This window comes from Centropristis striata, chromosome 6 (genome assembly GCF_030273125.1).
Source record: "Centropristis striata isolate RG_2023a ecotype Rhode Island chromosome 6, C.striata_1.0, whole genome shotgun sequence".
NCBI classification, from domain to species: Eukaryota; Metazoa; Chordata; class Actinopteri; order Perciformes; family Serranidae; genus Centropristis; species Centropristis striata.
Window position 1 is genome coordinate 29,847,102 of NC_081522.1, and position 20,207 is coordinate 29,867,308.

Here is a 20,207-nt window from a genome sequence, read left to right on the forward strand (position 1 = left end):
AAAAGTATTAAGAGTCAAACAAAGTCATAAATTATGATGTAGGAGTATAATTTGTGGGCAACACAAATCTGTTAAATGCATCAACATGTTAATGGAGTCTGGAAACTAGTGGGGGGGAAAGTCACTCGACTCAGATGTATATTTTTGGGTGCAGTGTGTTTTTGTTTAACTGCGTCAGATTAATTTACTTTATAACAACGCATAATTATGAAACGATACATAAATTCTGCCAGGCTTGACATAGGATTTGGGCTCCTTATAGCTAAAAAGCAATATACAATTCTTATTTTATGCTGTTAAATTCACAAACACCTTGGGATTTGTATTTACCGCCAGTCACATTAGAAGGGCTGCTTTTACCCAAAAAAGGATGGTCCATTGATGACTAGTTCGTTTCTGCACAACCCTTCCTGTTTCCTCTTGTTCTTAAGGATTAGAACTGAAATTCACTATTTTCCCTTTTTCTCTCTCCAGCTGTTGTCCAGCTAGAGGGTTGTGATTTCCACAGTCACAGCAGCATCCTCAGCACCAGCCCCAGCTTCAGGAACATGGTTAGAGAGGCGAGGTAGGATAAAACTCTCAATTTCCTCAGCATGGCTGTTTGGACAAGGCATTTGTCAAACTGTGGTAATGATGAAAGGACATATAGTCACGAGCACAAAGGAAATGAGGTTCAAGTGAAAGACTTCAAGGACACTGACCTCAGCCAGTTCCATAAAAAAACGACAGCATCGTGTTCACATTACCATTATATATTGTAAAAAGTGCCACATAAATCAGAATATTATTGTATACATTGGATGAATTAACTGAAGTGAAGTGTAAAAACCTAGTGAAGGGACAACAAAGCTTCATGAACCATTTGCATTATTTATGGAGCCCACTAGATGGCGCTCTTTGTTTAATAAAGGGTTGAAAACACACTCAATTACCATTGCTAAAGCCTTTTTTTAAAAGCCTAATTTCACACTATTTCCATCATGCCGATCAGCTAATTTTCAGATGTCAGCACCTGACCTGACACCCTTGTTTGTCAGTAAATCAACAGTTTGTGTCTATATGAAACTTGCTTTTTGACTCTGAACATATCATTGTTTTCTTCTCCTAGGGAAGAAGCCTCCCAAGATCAGAGAGGGGATGAGCAGGATGATGAAGCGGAAGATGAGGAGGAATCCAACCATCGCACCATGATAGACAAGTTATTGGAAAGACATGGCGCTTTCATCCCCCACCATGAACCCAAGCTGTACTACTCTGTAGCCGCCAAAACCAAATCTATTCCAGGGTTCAGCATCCTGGCTTTCCCGGATTTCTGGGGTCACCTCCCACCACCAGGACATGAACCCATGGCCCCACGCAAACCCAACATACAGAGGTATGTCATGTTCATTAAAGCACCTCGTGTAGCATGTGGTTTCTAATGGTGAAAGTATATCGGCTGGGGGCAGATAGGTTCAACATTGGTTGCACGTACAGGTCAGTTATGTGTTCTAACAAACACCCTTCTCCTGCTGGTATTGCTGTTTGAAATAGCAATCTGTGCTCAACACGCCATGAAATCTTTACACTGCAATTGGCATCTTGAAAATGTGCAGCAGCATCGTGAAATATACAGGTGGCGACATAATCTTTGCTATTAGTTTGAGAGGGTGACGAGTGCTGATGGTGAAGTAACAGGCAGCAGGTCTGAGGCCAGAAACACAAAGTATTGGCAGGTAACATTACTTAAGTCAACAACTGAAAGCTGTTTCATTTAAGAACAAATGCTCATATTGCATTCGTGTAATGGCATTTATTTGCGCTTTTATTCAAGTTTTAATTATTTCTTTAACCTTCCTGTTATGTTGCGGGTCAAGTAGACCCATTTCAAAGATTAAACATTTAAAAAATTAATTAAAATTATTTTTTATGTGTTACGGATGTACGTAAAAAAAGTTTTAACATGCATTTTTTATGAAAATTGGGTGAATTATCCTCATTAAACCATGATCGATGAGAGCTAAAGAACACCATTGCACTAAATATTGATTGAAATGGTTAGTAATGGAGTTAATAATGAAATATAAACAATGTTTATTGGGATTTTTTGGTTTCTGACACTTTTGGATAAGTAAACACGTGTCAAATTGACCCACGGACATTATTGCCGTTCCTAAGAAACGAACATAACAGGAGGGTTAAGAGTGTCAATATTTTGTTAAAAGCTGATTACAGCAGAAGTATCTAATATCTTCTGTTTGTTAAGGATTTTTTTCTTAAGCACTTTAGTCTGTTGTATGTGTTTATCAGTGCCTTGTATGCACATCTAACTTAAAATCAAACGTGACTCATCAACATTTTCTCATGGGTAAAAAAATGATTTTTCTGTTGTGCACATTATATGAATCCTACAGAGGATTTCCCCTTTTTCTGTATGTAAGATCAAAAATAAGAACATGTATGAGGCACAATGTCACTGGCAATCCAGTGGCAATCTGCTTCTCCTGAGCCTGTAAGAAGACGGAGCTAAGGATCAGTCTCCCTGTCATGCCTATATTTGATCTCTCCGTTCACATACTCTTTTCTTCTTTAGCTTTCCTGTCACCCACCTGTTTTTTTCCCTCCCACGCAACACTGTCTTCCCACACTCCTGCAGCCTTTCTCAGTGTCCTTGCCACATTCCATTATTTCTCCATCTTTTCTTTTATTATGCCATCTTGCCCCACTCCAGCAGATGTGACAGCCATGATAGCCTTATTCTGGCGCTGCCTCTTGTTTAAATTGGTCTCTGTGAGTCTATTTCTTTCTTTCTTTCTTTCATCCCTCCTTCCTTCTTCATGTCTTCCCACTCTTCTGTCCATTTGTCATCTTTCAACCCCTCTGTCTCTTTGGTGTGTTATCGGTCTTCGTGTAACCATACATGGCAGCGCTGAGAGCTGTACTGCTAATAAAATCATTGTGGTAAAATAAATCTATAAATATTAGATTTTTCTGAAGTTTAACCCATTGAAGGCCTCAATGGGTTAAGTGGTACTGTCCATTTGGACTATAAGCCCACACATATCATGTACACTCAGAGGCCACTTTATTGGCTAGCAAAGTGTACCTAATAAAGTGACAATATGGTATTCTGCTGCTGTAGTCCATCTGCTTCAAGGTTGGACGTGTTGTGCATTAAGAGATGGTCTTCTGCAGACCTTGGTACGAGTGGTTATTTGATGTACTGTTGCCTTTCTATCATCTCCAACCAGTGTGTCCATTCTCCTCTGAACTCTGGCTTCAACAAGGCATCAAGGCTCACTGGATATTTTCTTGTTTTGGGACCATTCCCTAAACCCTAGAGATGGTTGTTAGATCAACGGTTTGTGAAATACTCAGACCAACAACCATGCCACGTTGAAAGTCACTTAAATCACCTTTCTTCCCCATTCTGATGCTCGCTTTGAACTTCAGCAGCTCGTCTTCACCATGTCTATATGCCTAAATGCATTGAGTTGGTGCCATGTGATTGGCTGATTAGATATCTGCGTTAACGAGCAGTTGGACAGGCTTATCCCTAATAAAGTAGTAGGTTAGGAGTGGTGGGACAACGAGGCTTCGTGAAGCATTTGCTTTATTTATGGAGCCCAAGAGATGGCACTTTTTGTTTAACAAAGGGCTGAAAACACTCAATTATCATTTCTGAAGCCTTTTTTTTAAGCCAAGACTGCCATCTAGTGGGGTCAAAAAATAAAGCAAATGCTTCACGAATCTTCGTTGTCCCAACACTACCAGTTAGTGTACAGTGCAGTATTTATTGTATATATGATGTGTGACACCCACAAATGTATGGTCACAGTTGAGGTGTGATTGTTATATTATTGTGTATATTTTTTGTGAAAGAGACCAGGTTTGGAGGTATTTACTGTTTATACTTTTGAGAGTGTAGTTGCGCACTTGCGCCACAAGGGGGAGTATCGCGTTGGTGAGCGCTGGTTGTGACAACGGGCTTCCGTCCCTCAGACAGAGGACAGCCTGCTGAACTACAACTACGTTTGAATCCTGTCTCTCCTTTTACATAACTTGTACAGGTTAGTAATGTGTGATGTTATATCAAAATATGTGTACAATTACTTTAAAACAATTCGGAACAGTGTCTGACAAAGAAAGAGAAAGAGAATTTGTGTTTTATTTCGGTCAAAGACTTCTGTGCACTTTAGCAGAGTATTCACTGTGGATTGAGTCGCAGAATGGCGGTCGTATTTCTTTTGTAGCTTCTTGACATTTATATCATAATAGATAAGTTTGTATTTGTATGATAATAAGGTATTGTTCATTAAGTTAAATAAGTTTGTGATGCAGGACACAATAAGCAATTTAATATGCTTAACTAGGGCAGATAAATGCCATGAAAGATATGAAAGTGACAATGTTAGTGTTAATAGTACTGTGTGATTTAAGACAGACTAGTAATTCATATAGAATAATATAATTTCAGTGGTTAAAAATATAATTTTGTGTTGAAATGTGAAGGGCAAATTGAAGTAAATTAATTGAGTAAGAAATTGATGTGAAAAGTGAAAAGATGTTATATTCTGTAATAAAGACAGAGGACAGCCTGCTGAACTACAACTACGTTTGAATCCTGTCTCTCCTTTTACATAACTTGTACAGGTTACTCATGTCTGAGGCCTGTAACAGAATTTTGGAGGCACCGCTGGGATCGGCATCTGACGAGGGCTGATGTTGATCCTTTAATCTACGAACTCAAGGCAGAGATCACAGGACAGGCCTGCTGGAGTGGATGGTGTGTGACTGAGGCAGCTACGGGACCACAGCTTGCGAGAGGGGACCACAGCTGGAGGAGTGCACTGCAGATCGCTCAAGGTGACTGGACTGTGAGACCATTTCTGACCAAGTGACAATATGGAGGACGCCGAAAGGAAAGGACTGACCTGGAAGATAAAGAAAAGTCTGCACACCCTGACCGCAGAAGAACTTTTTCAGGTAGCAGAAAGCATCCCACCGGCTCTAGATTTGGATTTTTCAAATGTAATTGAGGGAGATGAAGAGAGTTGCTTTGATTATGTGTGCACATACATGGACTGTAAAACATTACTTGAGTTAGAAGACCAGGGATTTTCCTATTTGTTATCTTTGAAAGATGATATCACTGAGCTAATTTCTAGTCGTGTTACTGGAGTCTGTCAGCCCATAGTACCAGGTAATGAGAGTGTTACACTAACAGCAACATCCACTCCCACTCTAGCAGCTCAACAGGACAGTGTAGAGAGCCATGCTGTTGACACATATCCTGTTGATCCAGAAACAGCTGAGTATCGAAAGCTTCTGGTTAACTATGAGTCTCTAGGTAGGAAGTTAGCTGAGTTTAAGACTGCAGCACCAGAAAACCATACACCTGCCTTCACTGGCACACAGTCCCCATATACCAGAATCGAGAAAAAAACTGATAGTCACTCCACAACAGACCAAAAAAACCTCAGGCCTGATAATATGGTTTCACTGAGAGACCTATCATTCCTTCAGCGCAGAGAGTTTAAAGTACATGGTGGTCAGGTGGGGGACAGTACATCAGACATCACTTACCATGGATTGTGTAAGCAGATTGATGAGGGACGCAAGGCAAGCCACACAGAGGGTGAGATCATCCAAGGTGTGCTCCGCATCATCAAACCTGGACAGTTTAAGGACATGTTGATCAACAAGGACGACTTGAATCTCAGTGAGCTTAAGAGCTTCTTGCGTTCACACCTGAGCGAGAAGAGCGGCAGTGAGTTATTTCAGGAGCTGATGAGTACTAAACAATATGATCAGGAGAGTCCCCAACAGTTTCTGTATAGGATGATTGGGCTGAAACAGAAAGTTATCTTTGCATCCAGACAAGACAACAAGGACATTGAATATGAGCCGCGCACAATCCAGAATGTTTTCCTGCGCACCATTCATCAGGGTCTTCTTCCCAAGTATAGTGACATCCGCAATGAGCTCAAGCCACTCCTGTCTGATTACACTGTTCCAGATGAAGCACTGATAAGGAAAGTCAATAAAGTGTCAAGTGAGGAAAGTGAGAGACAACGAAGACTAGGACACTGTGCTCGCCAAAAGGTAACTCATGCTCATAGTGCTCAGCTTGATTCAGAGAAAGACACAGAGAAACAAACAGACTACAAATCAAAGAATAAAAATAAAGCAGTGGAGGAGCTGAGTGCAAAAGTTGATGCTCTGACAAAGATGGTAGAAGCTCTCACAGCGACTAAGACCCCTGACAAAACCTGCCATTGCCCTCACACCAAGCCGAAGCCAATAACAAAGCAATTTGGTTGCCCAAAGTGTGTTGAGGAGGGGGTCAGTCCATGTAACCATTGCTTCATATGTGGAGAGGGAGGTCATAGAGCAGTTGGATGCCTAAAAAGGGGGCAAGCAAAGAGAGTTGGCCAGCCAGCTGCCAATGCACACTCACTAAGCAGCTTAAAGGAGTATCCCAAAGAATCAGAGACACAACAAAAGGAACACCTTCATGTTAAGTGTGTGAGTTCCCCTGTCGTGAACAAAAAGACTGAAGTAAATGACAAAGTGGCCCAGCTTGTAGGGAAGAAGTGTAAAATAAGGTGTTACATTCACAGCTATGCAGTGGACTGCTTATTGGACTCAGGTGCCCAAGTCAGTCTCCTGGACCGCCAGTGGGTGAAGACTTACCTTCCTGATCACAAGCTGCGCCCATTGACTGAACTCATAGGAGATAAGGGCCTCAGTGTTTTAGCTGTCAATGGTGAACCATTACCTTATGATGGCTGGGTGGGGGTGATGGTGAGTCTTCCAGGCAACAGTGATCCCAACCTAACAATACAAGTTCCTTTTCTGGTGAGCAGTGTGCCTATGGACCGTCCCCTGATTGGTTTCAACGTGATTGAGCAGCTGATATTGGGACCGGAGGAGTGTGCAAACCTGGTACCTGCCCTTGTGAATCTCCTTCGTGATGCAATGAGCCTTCCAGATGACAATGCCGCTGCACTGGTCAACTTCATCCAGGCGAAGCTCACCAGTGATGATGAAGGGAGTCGAGGTGTGTTAAAGGTGGGACTGAATAATGTGGTTATTCCTGCTGGTCAAGTCAGACATGTTAAGTGTAAAATACCACACACATTTGACACATCACATCCACTAGTACTTTTTGAACCCAGTGACAGCAACCCACAGTTACAGCAGTTGGATGTTGGCGATAGCCTAATAGAGATTAGCCAGGCCAAAGTCCCCTATGTCAGAGTTCCCATTGGCAACCACACCAAACATGAGTTGACCTTATCCTGTAAGTCTATTCTAGGGAGCATTGAGCCAGTAGCCAGAGTAATACAGACAGACGAGCTAGACCTCACTAAGTCGAGTGCTACTCCAGCAATCAGCAGAGAAGAACTCCCTAAAACTCAACCAGACAAAACAGTTAGCGTAGCAGAGGAATGGGATCCGCCAGTTGATCTGAGCTCCCTAAGTGACAACCAGCAGAAAGTCGTCAAGAAAATGCTGCGGGAAGAATCAGGAGCTTTTGCTCGAAATGATGATGATATGGGGTGCATACCCAGCTTGGAAATGTCCATCACCCTGAAGGACAATAATCCTATCCAAAAAACATATACATCCATCCCAAAGCCTCTATATAAGGAGGTAAAGGAGTACATTGAGGATCTTTTGGCACGGGGATGGGTTGTGAGGTCGAAATCTCCTTACTCAGCACCCGTAGTCTGTGTACGGAAGAAAGATGGGACCCTCAGACTCTGTATTGATTACCGTCTGTTGAACCAGCACACCATCTCAGACCGACATCCCTTGCCGAGGATTCAAGACATCACAGACACCTTAGGTGGTTACAGTTGGTTTTCCATTCTAGACCAGGGGAAGGCTTATCACCAGGGATTCATCGCGGAGGGGTCACGTCACCTGACTGCATTTATCACTCCCTGGGGTCTCTTCGAGTGGGTGCGTATACCATTTGGACTGACTAATGCACCTGCTGCATTTCAACGCAGTATGGAAGAGATGCTTGCCCCCCTGCGAGATGAGTGTTGTATCCCTTATTTGGATGACATACTGTGCTTCGCCAAAACATTTGAGGATCATGTTGAAGGGCTGAGGAAAGTTCTTAGAGCACTGCAAGGCCATGGAGTCAAGCTCAGGCCCACCAAATGCGATCTGTTTAAGCAGGAAGTGAGATATGTTGGTCGGCTGGTCTCAGCAGAAGGTGTGCGCATTGATCCCAAAGACCTGGAGGCAGTGTATGCTCTGAAGAAGGAAACACCTGCTACTGTTGGAGATGTGCGAAGGATTGTTGGCTTCTTAAGTTACTACAGATCGTATATACAAGATTTTTCCAGAATGGCCACACCAATCTATGAGCTCCTGCAGCCTAGGAAGAACCAAGAGATGCAGTCACAGGAAAAACCAAGTGCACAAAAAGGAAAGGGTACACAGATACCATCCAGAACTCCAGTTGCATGGACTGAGAAACATCAGGAAACACTGAGTAAACTGATTGATCAGTTGGTGAACCCTCCAATTCTCGCCTATCCAGACTTCGATCTACCATTTGTGCTACATACAGACGCATCGGACAAGGGACTTGGAGCTGTCCTCTACCAGAGCCAAAATGGGAAACTCAGGGTAATTGGATACGGCTCAAGGACCCTTACCCCAGCTGAAAGAAATTACAGGCTACATTCAGGCAAACTAGAGTTTCTCGCTCTCAAGTGGGCTGTTTGCGAGAAATTCAGGGATTACCTGTATTACGCCCCACATTTCACCATTTTCACAGACAATAATCCCTTGACGTATGTCATGCGCACGGCTAAACTGAACGCTGTTGGCTTCAGGTGGGTGGGTGAGCTGTCAGATTTCAGATTTGACATACGGTACCGACCTGGCAAAGCAAATGTCGACGCAGACACTCTGTCAAGATGTCCTCTCGACATTAACAGATATGTCAAGGAGTGCACAGAGGAACTGTCCAGAGAAGCCGTCACTGCCACATGGGGAGGTTGTAGAGCAGGAGAGGGCAGAGATGTTGCCTGGATTGCGGCCTTGACCCTAAGACATGGTGACCAGCTCGAACCAAGCAGTAGAGAAACAGTACCACCTATTGACCTTGCTGAACTCCAAAAAGCTCAGAGAACAGATCCAGTGATAGGTGAGATTCTGAAAATGAAAGAGTCAAATAAAACACTCACAGATGACATGAAACGTATGGTGAGGGGAACTGGCAGGAAAATGATGCATGAATGGACAAGGCTTCACATTGAAGATGGAGTTCTCTATCGGAAGACAGCAGAGAGACGTCAGTTAGTCTTACCTGTCAGCCTCAAGCCACTAGTGCTCAAAAACTTACACGATGACATGGGCCATGTTGGTACTGAAAGGGTCCTCAGCTTAGCAAGGCAAAGATTTTATTGGCCTTATATGAGACGAGAGATTGAAGCTTATGTCACCAGACAGTGTCCATGCATAAAGAGAAAAAAACCAGCGACACACATACGAGCCCCAATGGCTAGTATAACTACCGGCTCTCCAATGGAGCTTGTCTCCATCGACTATTTGCATTTGGAGCCCAGCAGAGGAGGCTACCAGTATATCCTAGTGGTGGTGGACCACTTTACTAGGTATGCACAGGCTTATCCGACTCGCAACAAGTCTGGAAAGACTGCAGCGGAAAAGATCTTCAGTGATTATATTCCAAGGTTTGGCTATCCCTTCAAGCTGCACCATGATCAAGGGCGCGAGTTCGAAAATGAGCTCTTTCGGACGTTGCAACAGCTGAGTGGGGTAGGAAACTCCAGAACGACTCCATACCATCCTCAGGGCAATCCTGCTGAACGGTTTAACCGTACTGTGTTACAGATGATGCGGACCCTAGGTGAGGAAAAGAAGGAAAGGTGGAAAGACTATCTCCCACAGATTATCCACGCATACAACAGTACACGCCATGAAGCAACTGGGTACTCACCGTTCTTCCTGCTTTTTGGTCGACACCCACGGTTACCTATAGACTTGTTGTTCAGGATGACAAGTGGTGATGAACCCCAAACTGCAAGAAGTTATGCTGAGAAATGGGCAGAACGGATGACTGAAGCTTACCGAATTGCATCAGACAACAGTAAAAAGTCCAGTGCTCGTGGTAAGAAGTATTATGATCAACACACAAGAGGAGTAGTGTTGCAGCCAGGGGACCGAGTACTGGTACGAAATCTGAGTGAAAGAGGTGGTCCAGGAAAGTTAAGAGCATATTGGGAAAACACCATCTATGTTGTGAAAGAACAGATCAGTGACAACCCCGTTTACAAAGTGGTCTCAGAAATGGATGGGAAAAAGTCACGTGTCCTGCATCGTAACTTGTTGCATCTTGTCAACGACTTACCTGGTGACATACCAGCAGCACAACAGAAGACAAAAACAGCACCAAAGAGGAAGGGGCCAAAATCACCTCAAAGAGAGGCAGGACCAGAGTCAAACAGTGAAACAGGGTCTGATGATGATCAAAGTTCCATCTACTATGAGCTAAGGTATAAGTTGAGGAGTGGAAACAGGAAGGATGTTACACCGACCAGTGAACCTGTCTGTGTTCCCTTAAAGAACCCTGAATCATGTCAATCAGTAAGAGAAGGAGGATCAGGACAAGGATACGTCACAAGAGAACAAAGGGAAGCAGAACAGGAACAGTACAGTGAAGAGCAATACAGTGAACCTAACAGTGAGAGTGATGGAGAGGAACGTAGGAGGAATGGAGAGCCTGGGGTCATACATTCACCTTCCCATGAGCATGAAAGTGAGATTGATCAGCCTCTTCCTGGGGTGGTACAAGCAGAACCTGACCTGACTCCAGACACTGAGGAACAAGCACTCAGAAGGTCAACTAGGACTAGGCGACCAGCAACCCAGTTCACTTACAATACACTGGGCCAGCCTTCCTTCCAAGGACATCCATCAGTCAGTAGTGCAGAGGTCTATGAATCACCAAATAGGACACCTTGGTACCTGCAATCCTACCCCCTCACACCGTACACTGTTCCAGTACCATATTCTGTCCCATCATACTTGCCACACCCTTGCACCTGGCCAGTATTCTATAACAGACCAATCTATACAGGTTAGGAGGTTGAGAAAGGACTCTTGAGTGTACATATGTTGTGTGATGTTGAGTAATAAGTTCAAATGGTAAAATGTCAGGAGCCATTTTATTTTTTTGTTGGGGAGTATGTGACACCCACAAATGTATGGTCACAGTTGAGGTGTGATTGTTATATTATTGTGTATATTTTTTGTGAAAGAGACCAGGTTTGGAGGTATTTACTGTTTATACTTTTGAGAGTGTAGTTGCGCACTTGCGCCACAAGGGGGAGTATCGCGTTGGTGAGCGCTGGTTGTGACAACGGGCTTCCGTCCCTCAGACAGAGGACAGCCTGCTGAACTACAACTACGTTTGAATCCTGTCTCTCCTTTTACATAACTTGTACAGGTTAGTAATGTGTGATGTTATATCAAAATATGTGTACAATTACTTTAAAACAATTCGGAACAGTGTCTGACAAAGAAAGAGAAAGAGAATTTGTGTTTTATTTCGGTCAAAGACTTCTGTGCACTTTAGCAGAGTATTCACTGTGGATTGAGTCGCAGAATGGCGGTCGTATTTCTTTTGTAGCTTCTTGACATTTATATCATAATAGATAAGTTTGTATTTGTATGATAATAAGGTATTGTTCATTAAGTTAAATAAGTTTGTGATGCAGGACACAATAAGCAATTTAATATGCTTAACTAGGGCAGATAAATGCCATGAAAGATATGAAAGTGACAATGTTAGTGTTAATAGTACTGTGTGATTTAAGACAGACTAGTAATTCATATAGAATAATATAATTTCAGTGGTTAAAAATATAATTTTGTGTTGAAATGTGAAGGGCAAATTGAAGTAAATTAATTGAGTAAGAAATTGATGTGAAAAGTGAAAAGATGTTATATTCTGTAATAAAGACAGAGGACAGCCTGCTGAACTACAACTACGTTTGAATCCTGTCTCTCCTTTTACATAACTTGTACAGGTTACTCATGTCTGAGGCCTGTAACAGATGCATACAAGGAGACTTTGTCCTTTGTGTTGGTGTCTAACTTGAATGGGCTGATGACACAGAGGAGAAGAGACAGAGAGATATGCTGTGTAACTCTCCACACTGTGCCTTGCATTTCAATGTGCCCTCTTCATTTCAATTCTGATTGCTGCTGATAGCGAGTGCCATGTTTTTTGTTTTTTTAGCATCAGAGTCAACATCAGGTTTTATATTTTAGTTCCTAAGTACCAGTGTGTTCTTGTAAACATGGCCTCAGCTCTTTTGGAGAACCTGGATTCATTTTGAGTACACATTTAAATGTGAAAGTTTAAATGTTTCCAACCTGGTCAAGAGCAGAGTTCCCATGTGAGCAGATATTGTTTGCCTCATTGTCATGTTTTATTTACTGAGGAGATGGGAAGAGAACCATGCTGTCTTTGGGGGAAACTATTATGGGATTATTGAATTTCAGAAAAATCTCTTAATTCCCTTCTGGTTAAGACTGGCCACTGTAGCTTTTCTCATCCATTAATCAAACCGCAGGAAATAGTGCATTTGTTGGAGACTATTTTCAGCAATATGAATCCACATTTTGTGCTTTAGTGAGTGTTTGTGGCAGCAGGACAGGATATGTAAACGGTAAATAGACTGCATTTGTATAACTGAAAACTCAAAGCAATTTTATGGTGTTGGGGGTTTTAAATTAGGGGTTTCTCCCTGATCTGAGCTACTTTACCTCCCAGGGAATGGCTCTTCCACCACTGACTTCCACATCACTGTCGAGAACACCGATAAAAACCTTGGTGTGACTCCCGAAAACCAACTGTCCCTCACTGCAAACGTTACCGCTACCACCAGATCCTGCAGATTCTTGCTGCTTAACATAACAAGAATCCGCCCTTTTGTCACTCAGAAGGAAGCTCAGGTTCTGGTCCAGAGGCTTGTCATCTCATGCCTGGACCCCTGCAACTCATCCCGAATGCAGCTGCTCAGTTGGTCTCCAATCCTCCCAAATTTTCACACACAACACCACTCCTCCGCTCCCTCCACTGGTTACCGGTGGCTGCGTGGATACACTTCTATGCATTGTTCTGCTTCCCTCCTGATGACGGCTCGCCTAGTTAGTGACCTGTCAATCAAAGGTAGCCACGCCCAAAATCATACGATTCTTTATCTTCTATTTTCTTCTAAATGGGGCCATTATTTGAACTATTAACATGAAATTGTCTTGAAGAAGATCTTTTACTAGCGATTGAGACCATAGTGTTGTCCTAAAAAAAAAATCTGAGGTAATAAATCAAGTGCAATTTTGCATTAGAATTAATGGACAGATTTTTTTCTGCAGCCAAACTTAGCGCCCCCTGCTGGAATTTTCGGTAGAATGCAGGCTTAAGGCACTTCCTGGTTTGCCGCCCTGCTCAGACCTGGAGGTTGCCGGCTGCTAAAAGGGGGCATAAGGTGTGTGTGCACCACACCATGGGTCTATACAAGTTCGATAAAACACACAAAATTTCTATAAATATTCTCAAAATGTATTCTGTTTTTAGAGAGAAAACTTGTAAGTCAGTTAGATTTGATGGGAACACAATAGGAAGGTTAAGCAAAGTGGGAATGAAAATCTGCATCTATGACATCATGGTTATATTTGTGTGTGTGTGTGTGTGTGGGTCTATGTGTGTGTACATGCAGCATTTTGTAATGTCCATCCTCTGAGACATTTTCTCAGCACTTTCTAGAGGCCAACAGACGCTGACATTTAAAAATGTTAAAGATGCTACTTCACTCTGAACTTAATCTAATTATGTTGCCAGTCTGTTGGCGCTCACATAAAAAAAAGAAACATTTTTGCAGTCCCTCAACAGAACTAATGTTAATGGTATTTTTGCTAGGGCTGCTTTGTCACTAAATTGTCTCTGGTGTAGAATAAGATTTGGCCTAATGTGAGGGACTTTATACGCTTTGTCTCATTTCAAGCTGCTCTGGGACTTCTGGTTTTATCAAATACTTTAAAAAAGTATTTAAACAACAGGACATCGTGGAGCTGAGCAGCTTGATGTTGGAGAGGGGACTGACTCCAGGTTTTTTTTTTTTTTTTTTTTTTTTTACAGAACATTACATTTAAAGTGGTGTGCATTGCCTCACAGTTATTCTGTGGAAATTAAAAGGGTGAATCATGACAAAACATCCAAACATCTGTTTTTTATTTAAATGCACAAACTGTTTTTAACAGGGTCTTTCTGAATTATGACTTTAGTGAATGTAGTAATATTGGAAGTTGTGTGATGTTGTGTGAACAATGTGTTTGATATTCATACATCTGACAGTTATGTTTGGTTTCTTCTTCTTTTATTTCCTTTTTTGTGTTTAAACCAAACCAAACCTTAACCATATAATTGTTATTCAGTATTAAATTACTTTTAAAACAGACATATGCAGTTGGAAGCCACTGACGAGGGACATTTAACATTTCTATAATGTTACAAAGAAGTCAGTGTGTTTCCATCAAAAGTGTATCTTAAGTAAAAGTACACAAGTATTTTCAGCAAAATGTGTTTTTTTAGTGTATAATATATGGTATTTACTGTTACTGACTTATTACTAATATATTAACATGTAAAACGGTCTTAATGATAAATCAATAGTGCATAATCAGCATACTACTGTTTAGAAGTAAAATTTTACTGCATAACAATGTATTTTATTGCATATGCTCATTTTTCGTAGTTATAGTTTTCTAATAAATACAATGTCATACAAAGTTCAACATTACTATGAATGTAGTGGAGTAGAAGTGACTAAGGGTTTCGCCTCACAGCTAGAAGGTCCTGGGTTCAATTCCCGCCAGGACGCTGTGGGCGTTGGAGGCGTGTCCCCACCTCCATGTCTCCGATGTCCGCAGAGCTGGTCGGTGTCGGCAAAAGGGCCTTTCTGTGTGGAGTTTGCATGTTCTCCCCGTGTCCCCCGAGGATCCGGAGGACCTCTCACAAAAACATGCATTGAGGGGGGGGGAGGAACCGGTGGGAATAACGTGATCCTCCCACGCGCTACGTCCCACAGGGGAATCTCCCCGTCAGGTGTCAAGAAGCGGCCTGCTAACTCCACATGTATCGGAGGAAGCATGTGGCAGTTCAGGGCTCTCCCCAGGCCGACAGGGACGAGGTAGCGCCCAGGATCATGTCGTAGGACAAATTGGGTGATAAAATAAATGGGTTACAAAATCGTGGGATAAAAATTAAAAAAAAAAAAAAAAAAAAAGAAGTGACTAAGGGTCATGTAATAGAAGTATGAGTATCTCAGAACAGTATTGCACTTAAGTACAATTTTGAGGTACTTGTACTTTACTTGAGTATTTCTATTTGATGTAACTTTATACTTCTACTTCACTACCTTTATAGGCAAATATTGTACTTTTTACTCCACTACATTTAGCTGACAGCTTTAGTTACTTTTCAGGGTGAGATTTAACATGAAAACATAACACATTTAATTTTTTTTATTAATTAAACCACATAAAAGTAGATTGAGTAGTTAAAATTCGCCCTGCCTTGACAACAATAAATTAAAGCTTACATAAATGCATCAAAAATAATAATACGATTATATATTTGGACAATCTGAGTGGGTCCATTCTGCATAACAAGTACTTTTACTTTTGATACTTTAAGTACATTTTGATGCTGATACTTTTGTACTTTTACTTCAGTAAGTTTTCAATGCAGGACTTTTACTTGTAGTGGAGTCATTTTACAGTGTGGTATTAGGACTTTTACTTAAGTAAGGGGTCTGAATACCTCTTTCAACACTGCTCAGGAGTGTGCTCACCTCAAAACAGGATCAATTGTATATAGTTTTAACCCCCTGAGGCTCTCTGTGGTCCCAGAAAAAGTGTTCTATTGAAATGCATTAAAAAGGACAGAACTCCTGGACAATGAAAGCATATCAGTTCAAACCGACTTGGACAGAGTATGAACAAAATATCCAGTCTGACTAGTCAATAACAGGAACGAATGCATGTTTAATAGTAGGACGCGATCACACAGTTATAATAATAATAATAATACGTTTATTTATATAGTACCGCTTAAAAACAACAGCTCTGACAGTGTTTTGACAGAGAGCAGTTAATTACAAGGAGAATGAAGCCATAGGCTAAAAACAATTATTGCATTAAAATAAAAACAATAAAAGACAGAGTAGGAACAATCATAAGACATTCTGAGATACACAGAAAATGAATAAATGAATAGAATGAGTAAAAAAGTAAAGAAGTAAAAAGGAGTAGTAAGATAGAAAGCATTACATAAAAGCAAGTCTATAAAAGGTTTTATGAAGTGATTTAAAAGAAGTTACTGACTCTGCGCGCCTAATTTCTGTACAGTACAAATATTATATTAAACTCCACGTCGCAGAACATTAACCAGGCATACAATATGTAAGGCATGTTATTTAATATTTACCATAAATATTTCCATAGAGGCATAAGCTGTTATATAAATGTCACATGTTGGTTTTTAAGGTTTGAAGGAACATTCTCATTGTTAACATTATATTCTTGCATATGCTTGTCTTCATCAGGCAGAAAGTGCTCGCAGATGTTCAACGTTTCCTGGACACTGAGGACATCATCAACCAGGTAGTATTTGACCTGGAAGACAGCAGGTAAACAATGACACAAACACAGCATGGGTATTTATTAAACTATTTTAAGATTAAGATTAAGGTTTGGATTTGTGTGGACCACTCATTTCTTGCATTAGTCTATATTGCTCAATGATCAAATGGGAAATAAAATCATGAAAATTCCATTTGGTCATCTCTGTCTCTTTGTCTTTCAGTCTTCAGGGTTCGTCTGATTCTTTGAGGTTTTTCTCCAAGTTTGAATGTGGGAACCTCAGGAAGGCTATTCAGGTTCGCAGGTATGGACACACACACACACACACACACACACATACACACATAGACACCATGCACACACACACACACACACACACACCATGCACACACACACACACACACACCATGCACACACACACACACACACACACAGACACCATGCACACACACACACAAATAGACACCACACACACACGCACACACACACACACACACACACACACACACACACACACACACACACACACACACACACACAATACACACACACACACACACACATCCTTGTACTTCTATCTTTGTGAGGACCCATATTGGAATAGTGAATTCCCTAGCCCCTTACCCTAACCTTCACCATCACAACTAAATGCCTAACCCTAAAATAAACCTAATTGTAACCTTAACCCTAAAACACGCCTTTATAGAAGTGAGGACAGGTCAAAATGTCCTCACTATGCAAAAATGTCCTCACTCTGTTGGTTAAAAACGTGTTCCGCTCCTCACTTTGTAGGAAGTACAGGAACACACACACACACACACACACACACACACACACACACACACACACACACACACACACACACACACACACACACACACATACCAAACACACACATACAAACAGACACACACGCACACACAGGCAGGCAGACACAATACAGACACACACACATACCAAACACACACAGACACCATACACACACACACACACACACACACACACACACACACACACACACATTATTATTACTTCTTCCTAACACAGTAACGTCCACAGTTACAGTGTGATTTTCTTCTTCTCTTCTCTTCTGTAGATATGAATATGACCTCATATTGAACACAGATGCTAACTGTAACCAGCACACGCAGTGGTTTTACTTTGAAGTCAGTAACATGGTGGCAGACGTCCCTTACCGATTTAATGTCATCAACTGTGAGAAGAGCAACAGCCAGTTCAACTATGGTGAGAAGGGGTGTGTGTGTGTGTGTGTGTGCGTGTGTGTGTTGGGGGGGTTGGTTGGTGGGTGGGTGGTTGTAGGGGTGCGTTCAGATTTTCAATATCTCATTATCTCACACAGGCAGTAGATTTTTTATGGGAAGATAGTAGGTCAACAATAAATTACACATACAATTGGTGGACATCATCTGAAAGCTGGAACCTGAAGAGTCATTTGGGATACAGCTCAGCGCTGTGTGTTGTTCCGGTCATAAATCTCTACTAAAATTACATAATTAATCAATAATGTAAACCTATTATGTGAACCTATATGTTATCAATTTCTGAAGTCCATTTCCATACTTACATGCTCATAAGTTGTTTCATTTGTTACACACATTTTGTGCTGAATTAGGTCATTTTATTATTGGAGAATGGAGGAGTTTTTTTTAATCGTTTTTATCCAGAATATAACATCGATACACCAAGACCTTGGGAACAGCACAGAAAAATCCATGCTGTGATTTGGTATAAAAACTTTTGACATCTTGGAGATTGCTGTATTTACAGCAATTGGGAAAACGATCACTTGTTTTGTGTAAACAATTGAGAAACCCCCTTATTGTCAATATAAGTAGGAAAGCCACATATTCTGAATGCTCTATAGGTCTATAGTTTGTGCTTGTAAAGTTTCATGAGGATGTGATTATGCTGGAGGTCACAGCAGTTCATTTTATACTCAAGTTACGAGAAAAGCCCTCACTGCAATAAACTGGCTGCTATGGGGACCAACATCATCACACATGCGCTTCAGTGATTTCCAATTGCAATAGATATGCAATTCACAGGCTGTTAAGGGACCCCAGTATGCAGAAATATTCATATGCAATAGGGGAAAGGAATTCATGAGAAGAACTATGTGGTTAATGCCTTCAACAGCATTTTTCATCATAAAGTGGACATGTATGTAAAGAGGAGACATAGAGCACATTTTCATTCAGATATCTTGAAAACGCAATAGCCTCTGATGGGGAAAATCTAATGTCACGCTGACGGGCCGTAGTATTAGGATATCATGACATGGTTGGTCCTTAAAGTTGAACCCGGAAAAGCCTCTTAAAGTTAAAAAAAAAAAAACATTACAAAAAAAAAAATGAGAAAAAAAATGAGGGCACCTCAAACACACACTGAAAACGTCAATATAGTTTGTGTGTACAGGCGAAAAATTAGCTATGTCTCCGTATTTCACCGTCCACTGTAATGCTTGCACCGGTATCTTGCTCACGTAGAAGTGATTGACAGCCAAGTAAAGTTGAAAAGGGCAGATTCCCGCATGTGGTAGGAGGTTGGGGTAGTGCATTGATCAAACAAACAAAGGGCGGACTTTCACCCAGGAGAGCAGGTGAAAACAAACACCATTTTTAACTTAAATTACGTAAGTTTCTCCGTAACTTGCGGTAGTCACATGACCTAGAAACTACTTCACTTCTGGCATTTGCGTACATTTATTTACTGTTTAAACCGTCTTTTATAATGCCTTACCAGGAAGTTTTTTGCCCTAAACCTAGGTCACTGGTTTTATAACATTAATCCACAGAAACTGCAGCCTTTTTCACAACTATACTTACAAATGTGCCCTGAAATGCGAGCCGCGATACCTACATGCTGTGCTTTGTGGTACTGACACACAATATCTTCTGCTGTTTATGTTGGAGAACTTGTTGGTCAGTACCAGCACATAGGTAGGCAGGTACGTATCGTGGCTTGCGGACTACTGCAAGTTACATGATTCACGTAACTTAAGTAAACAACGTAACTTAAGTTAAAAAAAAGATTTACTTTTGTTTTCACATGGGACGCAAACCCTGCTTTCCTGGGTGAAAGTCCGCCGTTTGTTCGACCCATTCGCCACCCTTACCTCTGACCAGAGGGAATCCGCCCCTTTAAACTTTCGTTTGGCTGTCAATCACTACTACGTCAGCAAGATGGATGCAGATGCATCACAGCGGTCGGTGAAATATGGAGACATAGCTCATTTTTCGGTGCCTGTACACATGACCTATACTGACGCTTTTGGCGGGAGAACAGCCTGAAAAAAAAAACATTACAAAAAAAATCAGATGGGGCACCTCAAACACACACTGATGTCACAGTAAGTCGGGAGGACAAGACACTTGTTTGCAAGGAGTAAATGTAATACATCAGACTAGAATCCTGCTCAATCTATTTGACAAAGAGATTGCAAACCGATATTTATTGCCCCTTTTTATTGTCTGTTGGATTTTCTTATATGGCCTTTTGCACTCTGACCC

General features: G+C 41.5%; 1 protein-coding gene across 1 annotated transcript in view; it reads left to right on the forward strand.

The window, feature by feature from the left end:
• Positions 1-20,207, forward strand: part of LOC131973918 (cytosolic carboxypeptidase 4) — a 132,400-nt gene that overhangs the window by 68,202 nt on the left and 43,991 nt on the right. Inside the window, exons 13-17 of the mRNA XM_059336053.1 lie at positions 475-565; positions 1,109-1,375; positions 16,641-16,724; positions 16,901-16,981; positions 17,774-17,922. Of these exons, the coding sequence (XP_059192036.1) occupies positions 475-565; positions 1,109-1,375; positions 16,641-16,724; positions 16,901-16,981; positions 17,774-17,922 (672 nt within the window). The remainder of the gene's footprint in view (positions 1-474; positions 566-1,108; positions 1,376-16,640; positions 16,725-16,900; positions 16,982-17,773; positions 17,923-20,207) is intronic.